This window comes from Myotis davidii, unplaced genomic scaffold, assembly GCF_000327345.1.
Source record: "Myotis davidii unplaced genomic scaffold, ASM32734v1 scaffold840, whole genome shotgun sequence".
Lineage (NCBI taxonomy): Eukaryota > Metazoa > Chordata > Mammalia > Chiroptera > Vespertilionidae > Myotis > Myotis davidii.
In genome coordinates, this window is record NW_006291973.1 from 195,694 (window position 1) to 213,285 (window position 17,592).

A 17,592-nucleotide genomic window follows, 5' to 3' on the forward strand; every position below is an offset into this window, starting at 1 on the left:
CGCCAACCGCGCCCTCCGCCGCCAGCCCGCTCCGCGCACTCCGCACCTCAGAATTTGACTTCAGCACTGCTCCTCCTCTGAGTGTCCGTATGCGTTACTCTTTCCTCCTAGTTGTAGGAATTCCACTCAGCCAGCGTTCCTGTGGTTCTGGGTGATGTCCGTTCCGTCTTTTAGTTTCACTTTTGAAGTGGTTGTTCAAGGCAGCAAACTCCGGCGTTAACCTATGCCGCCATCTTGGTTCTCCCCCGTGTGTCACTTCTGACACGCGTGTCATAGGTTAGCCATCAGTGGTCTATAAAGACTATTGATAATGTAGATACAGAAGAGAAAGGAAGAGAGAATCCTATGTAAAGAAAGGGTAATATGCAAATCCAATGCACGGTGGGATGTCTGGTCACTATGGCGTGCTCTGACCACCAGGGGGCAGATGCTCAACGCAGGAGCTGCCCCTGGTGGTGCTCCCACCAGGGGGAGCGCCGCTCAGCCAGAAGCCCTGAGCCGGGCTCACAGCTGGCTAGTGCAGCGGTGGTGACAGGAGCCTCTCCTGCCTCTGTGGCAACACTAAGGATGCCCACCTGCTGGCTCCCGGACATCCCTTCATGCCTCCCGGACTGCGAGAGGGCACAGGCCAGGCTGAGGGGACCCCTCCTCCCCTCCAGTGCACAAATTCCATTCACCGGGTCTCTAGTAATTAGATAAAGCATTAACGGTCATAAATAAGGTATGTATGCACAATATTGATGAAAGCTTAGGGAAAATGCTCTTGGAGACACAAGAGTTTGCCCTATGCAACACACTTTATTGTAGGAAAGAAACATCCCTTGGGTAATGAGACTCTTGTCTGATTTTTAACCTTGTTATAATTTTCTTATTTTTCAGTCATTTGTATATAATTAGATGATTACACACAATCCTCCTCTCCCCCACGGCCCCCCCCCCCAATAATTTAGAATGTCAAAACTCTAGGTTCATTTAAGTTTTATTTTGTCTCAGTAGGAACATGCCCTCACCCCATATTTTGTGCCTTCCATTCACTCCATGCCTTTTACTGGAGAATCTGTTTAAAAGCCAGTCTACTCTCTTTTTCTGCTACAGTAGTAGTGAGTATAATTGTTTCTGTTAGAATTAAATAATCTTTTTATAGTTCTTGGACCCTGTGAAATATTGTGAATTCCACAGGGCATAGGGACTCTGTTGTACATGTTTACTACATTTTTGTTGAATCGGGAGAGTTTTTCCAAGGTCACTCTGGAGTAGAGTCCAAATGAGCCCGAATGGTGTTGCTCAGTGGTTGACCCAGGAACTAAGAGATCACAGTTCAATTCCTGGGCATGTCCCGGATTGTGGATTTGATCCCCAGAAGGGGGTGTGTAGTAGGCAGCTGACTGATGATGTTTCTCTCTCATGGGTGTTTTTATCTCTCCCTCTCTTCTCTCTAAAAATCAATAAACATTTTTAATTGGTTTTAAAATCAAATGAGATTTATTTATACTACACAGTTTGTCTCAGTTCTGTGTAATCAATTCTATGTTATTGGGAATATTTTAATAAGCCCTGATGGTGACTGAAAATGTGAAAAGTATATATGGTCTGCAGGGAGTTCAAAGGTTCACACACCGTTTAGGAGATAGTAATATGCATTGTCATGGGACACATGGCATCCTATTGGGTTTTGATGAGACACAGTGCAGGTGTCATGTTTGGAGTTTTTCATGATGGAAGTTTCTTGAATTTACTGATGAAGGGGAGGCACAGAAGTTTGAGAAGTGAGATTTACGATTGTAGTACTTTGTGTCTTGTTTTTCCTTTTAAAAATCTTTATTATTGCAAGTGTTACATATGTCTCCCTTTTCTCCCCATTGACCCCCTCTAACCTGCCCCGTCCCCCCACCCCAGACCTCCACCACTCTATGGTCTGTGTCTAAGGACTATACATATATGCATACAAGTTTTTTGGTTGATCTCTTCCCAACCACCCATCCTCTCCTACTTTCCATCTGAGATTCCCTATTCTTCTAGGTCTCTGGATCCATTTTGTTCATTACTTAATTTTTTTATTAGATTCCATATATGAATCAGATAATGTGATACTTGTCTTTCTTTGGGATAACAGTGTGGTGATTGCTGGGCGTGTGGGGGAGGAGGGCAAAGTGGGGATAAATGGTGATGGACGTAGACTTGACTTGAGATTGTGAACACACAATACAGTATACAGATAATGTGTTTTGAAATTGAGCAGTTGGAACATAATTTTATTAACTAGTGTCGCCCCAGTAAGTTAAATAAAAAATAAAAAGAAAGTATATTGGGGGGAAAATAAATAGAAATGTGTTTTTTAATTCTCCCCCATTAAAAAAAATGTATATGTTGGCAACTTGTTCAGGATAAAGCATTAACACATTTAACAAAGTGCCCTGGTTGGTGTTGTTCAGCGGTGAGAGCATACATCTGCCTTTACACCAAAGGGCTGTGGGTGCAATTACCAGTCAAGAGGATGTACCTGGATTGTAGGTTCGATCCCTGGCCCCAGTCCATGCCTGTGTGGAGGCAACCAATGGTTGTGTCTTTCTCACACTGATGTTTCTTCTCCCCCGCAACCCCACCTTCCCCTTCCACTGTAAAAATCAATGGAAAAAAATATCCTCATGAGGATTAACAAGAAAAGAACATTTAATGTTAATGTATTTTTGTATTTTCAAGTAAATATAGTTTGGTGACACATTTCTAATTAGAAATAGGGCACCTCCACAAATTGAGTACCCCAGTGAGGACTTGCTAAATGAAGCACTAGATAAAGGAGGGTTATAATTGATGTTCACCATCTTGCCTTAACACTGATTTTGTTTACCACCTGCTTCTACCCTATTTTTATTTTTATTTTTTGCTTTTGTTAATCTTCACCCAATTACTTTGGTACAAGGGTGAACACTAACCATTTAGCACACCTATCAGCGTGCCATCCTGTTTTTATTTTTAAAAATATTTTTATTGATTTCAGAGAGGAAGGGAGAGGGAGAGAGAAATGGAAACATCAACAATGAGAGAGAATCATTGATAGACTGGCTCCTGTTAGCCCGATACAACCTGATTATACCCTGACTGGGAATTGAACCGTGACCTTATGGTTCATAGGTCACGGTTCAATTGAGCCATGCCGGCTGGGCCACCGTACTTTTAAGTAGATTTTAATAGGTGGCCAGTACAGTTCATATTGTACTTGTTGGATGTCGGAGTAATTTTTCCCACATACAAAACAACGTTGTGATAGTATTTTCTGCATACCAGTAAGTCCATTTCATGGATTCTTCAAAAAATATTTTTCCTAGTAAGTTGAGTTACATGGGATCTTCAAAATAAGGAACAATGGATGCTGTTTTTAAGTGGTTTTATGTATATGATCAAAAATAAGCCGTTGACTATCATTTGATAATTGTCTTCAGTGCTGCTTCATTAGATATGAACATCGTTTTACATTAAGTAACAGGGATTCTTTGATGTGGCAATAATTTTCCATAGACATACTGAACTTTTAAAGAAAATAGTGAAGGCTATATAGGTAAGTTCATAATCATCTGTTATCTTGAATTAGAAAAGTAATTTATTCTTGTAGTCCAAATTTTAAAAATTACTTTTTGTTAATCTTCACCTGAGGGTATCCTTCCCATTGAGTTTTTGGAGCTGGTGAAAGGGAAGAAGAGTGGAGAGAGAATGAGAGAAAATGGAGAGAGAAAGAGAAAGATTCATGAGAGACACATCCATGAGAGAGAGACACATTGATTGGCTGCCTCCGGTAAGCACTCAAAGGATCGAAACTGCAACCCAGGCTTGTGCCCTTGATCTGGAATCAAACCTGAGATCCTTCTGTGTGTGGACTGATGCTCCAACCACTGAACCACCGGCCAAGACCCAACTTGTTTTTAAAACTTAACCTTGATTATGCAGTGATCAGGGATTATTTTTTACTTTAACCTTTTGGGGAGGGGTGCTTGATAAATCTTAGCTTATCACAAGACCATAATGCAGATTTTTAAAAATTACAATGGCTTTAAAAGAATTTGGGGACAAAATTAAGTTTGAAAAATTTCAGTGTTACCTTTCATTCCCAAGTCTTTGTTTACCATCTCAATTGCTTTGCAAATATAGCACATAGAGGTCTAGACCCTTGACTTTGAGGTAATACTAACTTTTCTTAGAAGTTATTAGTTGAATATGTTTGATCAAGTTATCAATTTGTACTTTCCTGGATTTCATTTGAGTCTTTGCTGAACTTTACATTTCTTTGGTAACCACAGTAAATGTTACTTATGACCTTTGGAGGAAAAGATTGTATGTGTGTGTGTGTGCCTGTGTGTATAATCAATAAATTATGTTCCTGAAAAATACTTGCCAACAATAAAACTGAAAAAATGTGCCTTGTGGCTTAAATAGTTACAATCTTTTTTCCTTCAATATTTTCTAGGTTTCAGTGTTGATATTTACAAATGCTAATTCTTATTTCTTAAATAGAACCATATTTTATGTACTTATTTCTTACTTTTGAGTTGCTTCATGAATTTAAAATAACCTTTTCTGATTCATTAGTTTAAAACTTAAAATCCTGCTTTTCAAAAATTTAGACTTCCTTGTCACTCAGATTTGTGAGCTTACTTGATTTGACAGTGACCGTTTTCATACATTTTAGATTTTATGAGCTCCTTCTAAGTCAGTCATCTTCCATATCAGAGGTAACCATTATTCTATTCTGATCACCATAGGTCAGTGTTTCCTGTTTTTGAATATCATATGAACGGAATCTTTTTTGCTTGTGGCTTCTTTCACTCAACATAGTGTTTTTGAGATTCATTTGTATTATTTCATATGTCAGTAGTTTCTATTTTTTTTTAAATATATTTTATTGATTCTTTACAGAGAGGGAGAGGGACAGATAGTTAGAAACATCGATGAGAGAGAAACATCGACCAGCTGCCTCCTGCACACCCCCCACTGGGGATGTGCCTGCAACCAAGGTACATGCCCTTGACCGGAATCGAACCTGGGACCTTTCAGTCCGCAGGCCGACGCTCTATCCACTGAGCCAAACCGGTTTGGCAGTAGTTTCTATTTTAATTGCTGCCTGGTGTAACCATTAAATATACATGCCATGTTTTGTTTGTCTAGTCTGTTGTTGATACATCCTTGGAGTAGCTTCCAGTTTGGGGTTATCCTATATAATAAAAGACAAATATACTAAGTGTCTGGTCGTCCAGTCGGCTGTTCAACCAATCAAAGCATAATATGGTAATGATACACTAAGGCTACTCAACCACTCGCTATGACGTGCACTGACCACCAGGGGCAGTCAGTTGACTGGTCAACCAGTTGCTATGATGTGCACTGACCACCAGGGGGTAGATGCTCCAACCGGTAGGTTAGCTTGCTGCTCGGGTCTAGCCAATTAGGACTGAGTGAGATGGGCCGGACACGCCCTGGAGCCCTCCTCTGGTCCCTCCCTGGCTTGCCAACCCCCTGCGTCCTTCCCTGGGCCCCGATCATGCATTGGTGGGGTCCCTCAGCCTGGCCTGCACCCTCTCACTATTTGGGACCCCTCAGGGGATGTCAGAGAGCCAGTTTCAGCCTGATCCCGCAGGCAAGGCTGAGGGACCCCAGTAGTGCACAAATTTATGCACTGGCCTGTAGTTGTGAGTAAAGCTGCTACAAACATTACTGTACAAGTCGTTTACACGTTTCATTTTTCTTTGGAAAAAAAGTCTAGGAGTGGAATTATTGAGTATAGGGTATAGGTATGTTTCTTATATTGTCAAACAATTTTCCAAAGTTTCCTGCTTTCTACTCCCATGAGCAGTGTATGTGGATTCTGTTGCCCTGCACACTTGTCTACACTCAGCATTGTCAGTCTTGTTACTTTTAGACGTTATAGGGAGTGTGTAGAGGTATGTCATTGTGGTTTTAGTTTACATTGCTCTAGTGACTTCTCATGTGAATACCATTTCATATGCCTTTGGGCCACTCAGATACCCTTTTTTTGTGTGAAGTACTTTTGCTTTTCCCTACTCATCATACCCCCATTGCTATTTATAGTTAGGCTGTGTGGTTTCATTGCTATCTGATGCAAAACATTGGCATATGTATAACCTATGATGTAAAAATAAAAGTGGCTTTGTTAAAAATCTGGAAAACCAGATGCTGTTGGGAATCCAGAGTTAAATGTTCATATTATGGATTTTTATTCATTTATGGAAGATATTCATTATATAATTGAATTTTCAATTCAGCAGTCTTGAAAATTAAAGTTTACAATTTTTCTTTTTAATTTCTAATGATATTGTTACATAATTTGTTCACCAGTTAAAACTATTGCTTCAAAAAGCAGAATAAACTTCGTATGTTGCCTCGTATTTTACAAATTTGCTTCATGGGCATTTTCTCAAGTTCAGTACGAAATTATGGCCTTTGAGTTTCTTGCCTTAATCTTTTTGGTATTATTCTCCACATACAATTTCTCTGTATTGTTGGATATTCTTTGCTGCTTAAATAAAATCTATTAGTTAACACTGTAATAAGATTACTTCACTGGAGAGTATCTCGCATATTTTTCCTGTTATGAATAGCATTTGGCTTATTTATTGCTTTAATTTGAGTCTTTGTCATGAAGGCAAAGGATCATCAGGTGTGAATACTGTTATGTAGATCTTCCTGGACATGTTTGATAATGTGGAGCCCCGGCCCTGTGTTGAGCATGTAGATAACAATACGATTCCTTCATGTTTCTCTATCATGGGTGTCCGCTTGAGAGGAAGCCTGCCTTTGAGGTTGACTTCTGGCAAGGAGTCTTTCAATGAGTCTTTATTGAAGTCCTGTTTCTTGGGTTCTTACAACTTGTACGTTGTAAATTGAACAGCTTTGCAGAGCACTGTTCTTGCCTCTATGCTTGTTGAATTGTGTTATGTATATTTGAAACATTTCTTTCCTTAGAATGTTTCTATTATTTATGTAATTCACATATTACAAATATAAACTATATGTAATTTATAAATAATTGTAGACTCCTGTTCTCAGTAGAAAAGGATACCGTTTGTAATTTAAAAGAGGGGGGGGGAATATTAGGTGCATTATTATTATTAAGAATGGGACTTTGTGTCTTCAATGCTTTATTTTTTTTAAAATATATTTTATTGATTTTTCACAGAGAGGAAGGGAGAGAGATAGAGTTAGAAACTACATCGATGAGAGAGAAACATTGATCAGCTGCCTCTTGCACATCCCCCACCGGGGATGTGGCCGCAATCCAGGTACATGCCCTTGACTGGAATCGAACCCGGGACCTCCCAGTCCGCAGGCTGACGCTCTATCCACTGAGCCAAACCGGTTTTGGCAATGCTTTATTCTCTATGAAAAGTCTTCAGAAAAGTATATGTGGTATTTGGCTTGTGTACATTTCTGACTATATGAAAAAACCTTAGGGTGTGGTTAGAGATGCTTTTTCACTATTAACAATTCAAGTGTTTTGGCATAGGAGGGTAAAATGCAAAAAATAACTTGCACATGGTTCTCATTGACCCAGTTTTATCCTAAAATTAAAAACACTATTTTTGTCCAAAGTGGTGTCACATAGTCTTGTTACAGTTAAGCTTTAAGATTTTAATTAAAGGAGACTTTTTCTTTTAATGCTTCAATTTTTTTTCCATATTTGACAGTATGATTTTGATGAACAGCTATTCCTTAAAGTGCCTTTACCTTTGTGTATGCATTCTCACAGATTTCAAAACCAAATTACCAGTATCACTAAAAAGATGCACATGTAAAAAAACTCCACGTGATGTTTCATTAGTGTTGATTATATTGCAGTGTACAGGAAAATTGGCCACAGAACTTGACTGGCTTTGAACATTATGTTCAAATAGTAAGATAAGTCTCCTTTTTAAAGCCTAAATATTGGCAACTAGAATTTGGCTAAATTCTAGAGATTAGAGTTGTGGACTACTGTACTGTCAGGTACCTTATAAGACACACATTTTCTAAGGATATGAAACATAAAACTGCCCCAATTAAAAATCTGGGGCCCACACTCTTGTAGGAGAACATTGTTCCAAGGTTTTTTAGTAGTGTAAATAAGAGTCTTTCTGATGGATTGCAGCAGACATTTATGTGCCTTCCCTCGCTACAAGAATAAAATTTTGTAAATAGAATAGGAATCAGGATTCTGTGTAGGATTTTGGATAATACACCTTCAAGAGAACTTATCTATGGAAATTAAAAAAAGGGGGATTTAGTGAAAGTGTCAATATTTTATAATCATTAGCAGACTTGAAAATTTAGTTTAGAATTTAATAGTTTTTAATGCCAAAACATAAAAGTGAACTGAATTTTAAGTTAGTTGATCTTTGAGGAGATGAATTAAAGAAACATCGTACTGAATGTAAATAATCAAATGTGGTATAGACTTTAAATAGCATCCTAATGAAAACATTACTCTTAAGACCTCTAAGGAATGAGGTAACATTTCTGTCTTTTAAATCAGTGGTCACTAACTGGTGTCCGTGGGCCACTGATGGTCCGTGAGGTCCAAAAGGTTGGCGACCACTGTTTTAAATGATTACTGAAACTGGTTTATAAAAAGGCTAAATCTGATTTTATTGTATCCTAGGAGAATGAAATAACACATGGATGAAGCTACCTGAAATCTTACTTCCAGCATGAATCAAGTTTAGAGATGATATCCTGAAGTCATTTATTTTCAGGTGGGTCTCTGTTGTAATTGATTATTCGTTCCTTCCTAGTTTTGTTTTTTTTTTTTTTAAATATATTTTATTGATTTTTTACAGAGAGGAAGGGAGAGAGATAGAGAGTTAGAAACATCGATGAGAGAGAAACATCGATCAGCTGCCTCCTCCAAATCTCCTACTGGGGATGTGCCCGCAACCCAGGTACATGCCCTTGACCGGAATCAAACCTGGGACCTTTCAGTCCGCAGGCCAACGCTCTATCCACTGAGCCAAACCGGTCTCGGCTAGTTTTATTCTTTTTATTTTCTTTATTGATTAAGGTATTACATATGTGTCCTTATTACTCCATTGCCCACCCCCCCTACTCATACCCTCACCCCCCTGGTGTCTGTGTCCGTTGGTTATGCATACAAGTCCTTTGGTTGATCTCCCCCCCTTCCTAGTTTCTTTAGGAAGATTTTCCCTGGTGCTGTTGACTTGGTGAACAGTCCATTTTCTCTGAGCAAGGATGGAGGTTATTTTTTTAAGTTGTCTTTTTTTTAATACTTATCCAAGGATATGTTTATTGACTTTAGAGAGGAAGGGGGTGGGAGGGAGGAGAGGGAGAGAAAGAAACAGAAACATCAATTGCTTGTCTCCTGTACATGCCTGGACTAAGGATTGAACCCTCCACTTAGTTATGTGCCCTGATCAGGAATGAAACCCTTAACCTTTTGGTGTAAGGAAAGACATTCCAACCAGGTGGGCCACCTGGCCACTGCTGGAGGTAATTTTTAGCTCCAAATTGCCCTTGTATTTCCTCAGTAGTAGTAAGGTGCCTTGATTTGTCGTTAGGTAGAACTGGACTGAGAATAGAAATTACATATTGTCTTATTAAAGGAAAAAAGAAATCCCTCTTGGTATTCAGTGATCTGAAGCCTAAAATTTTAGTCTTCTTTTCCCTTGGAGAGATTGTAATCTTAAAATGGTTTAATATCATAAAATCCGATCAATGGTAGGGGGATAGAAGGTCCCTTTCTCCCTTCTTGCTTTCTAACCTTTGTAGAGGGATAATACTTTTTCTATTGTTTTGTTAAGTCAGACACAAAATTTTATGTTAACATTTACAATTCTGTGATCTTTACGACAGAATTTGGATGATGTTGTAGTCATCCTGACAGATCCAGGAAGTATTAAGTGTATTCCTTATCTGCTGATGACACATTCCATTCTCTTGGGACCAGAAACGCAAGCATTACCTGAGCCTCTTGAAAGTGCAGGATCTCAGGACACAAAGTGGAACTACCGCCATTTCAACAAAACTCAGAAATTGCCATGCATACTGAGGAATACTGATGTAGCATACTTGACTTTTGAGAAGTTTAACCATTTAAAAATATCTGACAACTCATGCAGCCCTGAAATGTGACAGCCATTTGGCTACTATTGTATAGCTCTAGAAAATTAATGTTGGGCAGTGATTCTCAAAGCTAGTCCCTAATAGCATTATCATCTGGGAACTTAAGAATGAACATTCTCAGATCCACCCTTGCTCCATTAAAGAAAATCTTGGGGTGGGATCCAGCAGCGTTTTTTGTTTTGTTATGAAAGGCCCTACAAATAGCCCAGCTGTTGTGACTGAGTGGTTGAGTGTGGACCTATGAAGCAAGAGGTCACTGGTTCAATACCCAGTCAGGGCACATGCCCGGGTTGCAGGTTTGATCTTTAGTACGGGCATGCAGGAGGCAGCTGACCAATGTTTCTCTCTCTCTCCTCACCCCCCGCCCCCTCTTTAAAAATCAACAAAAAATGTATTTTTTAAAAAAAAGCCCTACAGCCCTAACCGGCTTGGCTCAGTGGATAGAGCGTCGGCCTGCGGACTCAAGAGTCCCAGGTTCGATTCCGGTCGGGGGCATGTACCTTGGTTGCGGGCATATCCCCAGTGGGGAGTGTGCCAGGAGGCCGCTGATCGATGTTTCTCTCTCATCGATGTTTCTAACTCTCTGTCCCTCTCCGTTCCTCTCTGTAAAAAACCAATAAAATATATTAAAAAAAAAAAAGCCCTACAAATAAATCTGGTTTCTACTAGAGAACCCCTTACCTATGGGTCAAGAAAAAAATCTAATATATGTAGGCTAAATGCATCACACACCAAAGCATTTGTTACTGGAACTTTAGGATTTTGAAGTTAATTTTGGTTAAAAAAAAAAAAGTGCCCGGCCAACATTGCTCAGTGGTTGAACATTGACCTATGAACCAGGAGGTCGTGGTTCAATTCCCGGTCAGGGCACATGCCCAGGTTGTGGGCCCGATCCCCAGTGTGGGACAGCTAAAAAAAAATGACCTCTCTTATCACTGATGTTTCTCTCCTCCCTCCCTCTCTGAAATATATAAATTTTACAGTAACTACTTACCATTACAGAATTTTATTTTCTAGTCAGTGTAAAGATACTGGTTCTCTGAAGATAATTTTATTAACTTTCTGAACATTAAATTAATAAAATATAAAATACAAATTTAATACTCATAGAAGGAAGTGACATGGCAATTTCCTCTTTCAAAAATCTTTAAAAACATTGACGTCTTCAGGTTATCCTTTCAAACAGTGGTTCTCATGCTTGGAGGTGCAGCAGAATCCCCTGAGGACCGGTGAAAGTGACTGCTGGCCTCGCCTGCATGTGATTTGGGCCTGAGGTTCTCATTTCTACAGAGGTGGAGGACTCTGGTCTGGGAACCACAGCTTTTTAGTATTAATATATTTATCCCCTCAGGTCCTTAATCTCTATATGACCTCACAACAAAATGCCAGTCCTAGAAGTAAGTGAATTATTGAATAATATTTTATAGTTCAGACTAGTTCGATGCTTGAATATTTTTAGGTCTGCTGCTCAGTGACTCAGCAAATTATTTTCTTTGTAACAGAATGTTTGTAAAGACATGGGAGGAAAAAAAGCCATAAACCAATTGTATTTCATTTGTGAGTTTATTACTCCATATTAGCATAGCAATGTATACATATAGGAGCAATAACACTTAACATTTAAAAAATTAGGCCTCATGGACAAATTTTCTATGGTTTAAATATCGGAATAGAGCAAACTTTACATTTTTGTTCAGTTTTTGGTTTTATTTTATTTTAAAGATGTGTACCTACTTCTTGTGTGGTCTTTCTGGTTAATATTGTAAAGTATTATGGTAGCAGCCCACAAATACAGAACAGCGGACAAACCTCCTTTTCAACTCTTTGGAGGGATCTTTACCCCCGGCAATTTTGGGTCAGTCTCTAGGATAAGGAGCCATTCAAGAAGTCTGTCATTGTTGTGAGAAAAATCATGTTTTTACTAAAGCATATATCTTGGCCCAAGGAAAGTAAATGGGCGATATGAGTAAGGCAGAGATAATATGTTGTAGAATAATGGAAATTATATTCTTACAAGTTAAACTGATTTAGATTCCAACTGGGATTCCTCTGGGAACTCAGGATGACAGATAACTATATTCCAAAGTTCTCATTTTCGAAGTCAGTTTTGGCTATTGTGATATATAAAGGTTTGGCAAAAGTAGATTTATACTTTTCAGTTTCTCCCAGTTTTTACTCAACTCTAGACTTCCATGGTAAATGAGGCCCTTTCACTGTTAATATTCTGTTAGCACTAGTAAGTTATCCTGTGACTTTTATTGCTAACAGTGTAGCTAGTTGGTGTGCTCAGTGGTTAAGCCTCATCCTATGAAGCAGGAGGTCATGGTTCGATTACCAATCAGGGCACATGCCCAGATCCCTAGTTAAGGGAGTGCAGGAAGCAGCAGATCAACGATTCTCTCACATCGATGTTTTCATCTCTCCCTCTCCCTTCTCTGAAATCAATAAAAATATATTTTTAAAAATAATAAAGCTAACAGTGTAATGCTGAGGATTTAAAAAGCAGCACCTGAGTTCCAAATTGCAACCTCCTGACATTCCACTGAGTAAATACCACAAATTTAAGAATTCAGATGGAATGACTTGAGGAGATATTGTATGAAATTAAATAATTTCATATTCCTGGACTGAAACCAAACTATGTAACTGTAGTCCATCATTTAGTGAGTGTTAGTAGGTGCTTTCCTTTGGTACTAAGTATTGCAGATAAAAGAATGTGTAATGTGCTGTCTGTAAACCATACTCCGAGCAGATCTGAATGGTGTGGTTAGGAAGTTAACTTGACTGAATAACCCAATTATGTGTCCTTATGTCATTATACATTGGAAAGGAGGAATGGCGGAGGAGTGATTTTTCTTTTTTTTTTTAAGATAAAATTCGAGCAAAAAGCTATTACTAATTGCTTCTCAGGGAGTCTGGCCAAAGAGGAATGCGTCCCATTTGTGATGACCTGCTTAGTCATGAGATCACCTGTGGTTGAAATAATAAGCTCAGGTATGTGTTCTGTGTTATTTCTACACATTTTATACAAGGAGATTGATTTGTTTTGACCTGTACTACTAAGCCTATCCGTATACATTTTGGTAAGTTAATACTTAGAAATTGATTTGTTTCCCAGAGAAATCACTGTTCATACCATTTACATGTAAGAAACCAGAACTTTCAGCATGTTTTTCCACTCAGGGACAAGTATGTTTTTAGAGAAGCTATACTTCTGAGCAACTGTATTAAATTATGTACCTCTACATGTATTCCAGTTAGCACATCTGGCACTGACTCAAACTTTCATGTTCTCTGATCCTGGTTCAGTTGAAATAACTCACCCATTTTCCCCTTGATGACTTTTCATAACTCATTCTTATTTCTCAGCCTAAACTCCTAAAGGAACTGTCTTATTTTCTACTCACTAGTAGTTATGACCTAATAGAAAATTTCTTAAAAAGCCCGTTCCTCTTATATGTACTGGACCAAGGTACTGTTGACCCCCTCCCCCTTAATGATCTTATGCACTGTTGCTAACTCAAATCTCAATTTTTTTTCAAAAGCTATGAAATCAGATATAGTACTAGTACAAAATTTAGCTAAAAACTACACAGTTGGTATCCACATTTATTTGGGATACAAAGAAATAAGAAAGACCAACATTGTGGTACTTTAATGAGAAAACTAGGAAAAGGCAGTTTCAGTATGTAAAATAAAAATGGCTGTCTGAATTGTAAACACAATGTATAGGGGTTAATATGTGACATTCTGAAAATTTTATTAAAATTATAACTCACAATTATAAAACTAATCAGGAACTACATTTTAAACATTTCTATAATCCAGACTGAGCTTGATTTATTAGTTTGCCAAATAAAGAGTTTTATCTATGGAAAAGTTCATAGGAACAGTAACCCCACATGAGGCAAAAGCTGACAAAACTGGTCTGCCTCCCAGGACTCAAAGTAAGGGCACGTGTAATATTTCTTTTTAGGCCTCACAACGTTCTGGTTGATTTCTTAGGGTCTGATCTTTTCAAATAAAGGATAACTGGAAACATCCAGAGATGTCCTTCCAACTTGGGATGTGTGGCAACTACATATCAGAAATAGGTCAGACCTTTTTGCTCCAATTTCAAGGGGGGCAAATTCACACTTTATTTACAGAAATTCACCTGGGGTAGTAGAAAATTTCAATTAAAAAGAAAATTTCAAGTTAACAAAAAAAGTAATTTTCTTAAATAACCCTGTACTATTCCACATTGTGGAAAACTAAGTATGCAGTTCAGACACAACATCAACTTCAAAGCATTGGCACAAATACTTACATTTTGTATTTTATAATATATTACATAGAACACATCATGTCCCACATATAACAGATGATAGGCCTTAAACTGCATGAGGTTTGCAGATCAAACTTTAAGTGTTAGCTGTGCCAGAATTCCAAACTGCTTGGAAGGGAGTATTTAGAAATAGGTCTGAAAGCCATTCCATCCCAAGTCTCTGTTTGATCATTGCAGCTGCACTCTGTACGCACCTATTAGCAATTTCACCTATAGGAAGCAAAAAAAAAAAAAATGCATATGGATCAGCACAGAGGTAGTTCTCTTTTCTTAGAAGAGGGGAGAAACATACATGCCCAAGACTTGTTTCTCTTATTTGCAATATTCCCAAATTGGTTATCAATGTAAGTGGTTAGATTATCACTATTATAATAAAAAATCCAAGTGCTGCCCTAGCCGGTTTGGCTCAGTGGATAGAGCGTTGGCCTGTGGACTCAAGGGTCCCAGGTTTGATTCTGGTCAAGGGCATGTACCTTGGTTGTGAGCACATCCCCAGTAGGGAGTGTGCAGGAGGCAGCTGATGGATGTTTCTCTCTCATCGATGTTTCTAACTCTCTATCCCTCTCCCTTCCTCTATGTAAAAAACCAATAAAAATATATTTAAAAAAAATCCAAGTGCTCATTATTTTTTAGTTATTATGTTTAATACTTGTACTATTATACAGACACCAGCTTCATTTTACAAAGCGAGTTTAGTGACTAGCCTAGCGACATAATATGGCAATTAAATACCAAAGCCAAGACTGCTATAGAGACACAATGTATTTTATATCTGTCATGTTTTACATTCATATTGCACTGACTTCTACCCAAGGGAGCACAGGTCTCTAGGACAGGCATACCAAGAAGTCACAACATGATAAAGTTACCTAGCATAACAATGAGTATGAGGAAAGAATTCTCACCTTAGCAGAGGGTGCTTCTGTCAACCTTATAAAGAGTTTATTGAGGCCTGCAACAGGGCTGAATGAGTAAACAAAATGACTATCCTAAGGAAAGAGACCAAAAAGGGTCAGTATTTCTTCTAACATCTACATCTAGAAACAGCTAGGCCAAATCTGCAAAGACCAGAAACCTTTAAGACTCTATAAAAAACAATATCTAGGTAAATCTTTATGATTAGAATGCATCCAGTAATATATAGCATGAGTGTTAGGATGAGTGTTAGGAAAGAGTTCTAAATGTGACCAAGGAATCATGCATTAATGTTCTTCAAGGCATTTCTTATATTAACACGTTAAGCGCCCTGTCAGTCACACTGACACTATACTTTCTGTCCAGACAAAGCAGGCTGGGCACTTAATGCGTTAAAAAGGAAGGTCTACAGCCACTATGTATTTTTATTTTTAAATGTTTGTAATAAAAATACAAATTTTAGCATAATGAAAGCTAAAATTAAGCATAAACTAAGCCAGTGATGGCAAACCTTTTGAGCTTGGCGTGTCAGCATTTTGAAAAACCCTAACTTTGGTGCCGTGGCACATATAGAAATTTTTTGATATTTGCAACCATAGTAAAACAAAGATTTACATTTTTGATATTTATTTTATATATTTAAATGCCATTTAACAAAGAAAAATAACCAAGAAAATGAGTGCGCATGTCATAGGTTTGCCATCACTGAACTAAGCACAAATACAACAGTAGGACACTGGTTGTATTTGATTATTTGAAGCATGAACAGGTATACTTTTCTTCTTTGTTGAATTTCCTGTAAGTGAATGTTTATAATTAAAATGGTGGGAAAAGGCATAATATTTAAATTCTTATGCCATAAGAATTTATATTCTGTATATTATTTTTGACAAAATTTAGGATGATTACAGGTTATTGCCTCATTTCCAACAACAGGTTTACTGAATTATAATTAACATTTTATTAAAACATAGCCATTTAAGTCATCTTTTGATTAGAAAAATGTACTTTTCAGTAATGAACTATAGAAAAATCTTACCAGAAAAACAGGAAGTTGAAATTTATCATTTAAAATCACAGCTTGTACACTACATGGTCCACAGAGTCGAGCAATAACATCTTTACCCAAAAAATTCGCATGGAAAATGAATAGCAGGATGCCAGAGCCTGAGCAGGAGAGATGCACACACAGATTTTTAACCCAATCCTTGAACCTCCACCTTCCAGTACCTAAGGGAGGAGATGAGGTGGGGATGGGTAGGGTAGAAGAACAGACACAACTTGTGTGCCATGCCCACACTCTCCTCCCTAGTGAAGGACTCCTCCAATTTTCTAAACCACAACTCCTGTCATTTTTTGTCTATGTATTTCCTACTGATAGCTCATGGAACGGACTTTTTAAAATGTGCTTTTAAAATAATTTTACTGCAGAAAAGAACTGGCATTTGCTGAATGCAAATGCATAGATATCCCTGGAAGTAAACCACTGGGCATTCTATGGTAGTTGTGTTTGGGTGTGGGTTTGAGTGATTTTCTGTTTTCTTCCACATACTGTTTTGCCTTTTCCAAATTTTGTGATTAATAGAAAAAATATCTCATTTTGGAAAAAAAAGCATGAGATTTGAAAAAACTCAGGAACACAGACAACAGTGTGGGATTGTGGAGGGTGAGGCGGTAGGAGGTGGAGGAAGATAGAGATAAATGGTGATGGATGTAGACTTGGGGTGGTGACTACACAATACAGTGTACAGATGATGTGTTGTTGAATTGTGCACTTCAAACCTGTATAACCCAATAAATTCAATAAAAAGGAAAAGTTAAAAATTAAAAATAAAATATTCTACAAGATTAATTTTGAAGAAAAGCTATTCTTTTTAAAGGAACAGTTTATTTTTAAGCAGAGGGGGAGGGAGAGGGAAATTGTGAGAGTGAAATATCAATGATGAGCTGCCTCCTGCACACCCCCAATGGGGATCAAGCCCACAGATAGGGCATGTGCTCTGACTGGGAATCAAACCTGCAACCTTTAGGGCATGAGACTATGGCCAACCAACAGAGCCACATTTGCCAGGGCCCCTTTGCTTTCTTTATTCTGGTCCCAGGGAAGGAAGGGCACACCTTGTCAAACTATTTACGGTTTGACAGTGATTTTGCTTTCCAGCTTTATAATGCAAACTGACATGAATAGTCAATGCCAAGTTCACCAAATAGTGAGTGGTTATGAATGG

General features: G+C 38.2%; 2 protein-coding genes across 3 annotated transcripts in view; one reads left to right on the forward strand and one right to left on the reverse strand.

Annotated features, from left to right (window-relative positions):
- Positions 1-17,592, forward strand: part of PSPC1 (paraspeckle component 1) — a 125,421-nt gene that overhangs the window by 105,209 nt on the left and 2,620 nt on the right. The window contains exons 9-10 of one of the 2 annotated variants that reach the window (XR_001514112.1): positions 8,645-8,738; positions 13,033-13,116. The gene's annotated coding sequence lies outside the window, so the exon portion shown is untranslated. The remainder of the gene's footprint in view (positions 1-8,644; positions 8,739-13,032; positions 13,117-17,592) is intronic. The other variant, XR_001514113.1, reaches the window with a different exon arrangement.
- Positions 13,377-17,592, reverse strand: part of MPHOSPH8 (M-phase phosphoprotein 8) — a gene marked incomplete at its 5' end in the record, with an annotated part of 46,526 nt that continues 42,310 nt past the window's right edge. Inside the window, 3 exons of the mRNA XM_006765335.2 lie at positions 13,377-14,659; positions 15,355-15,438; positions 16,404-16,531. Coding sequence (XP_006765398.1) covers positions 14,618-14,659; positions 15,355-15,438; positions 16,404-16,531 — 254 coding nt within the window. The remainder of the gene's footprint in view (positions 14,660-15,354; positions 15,439-16,403; positions 16,532-17,592) is intronic.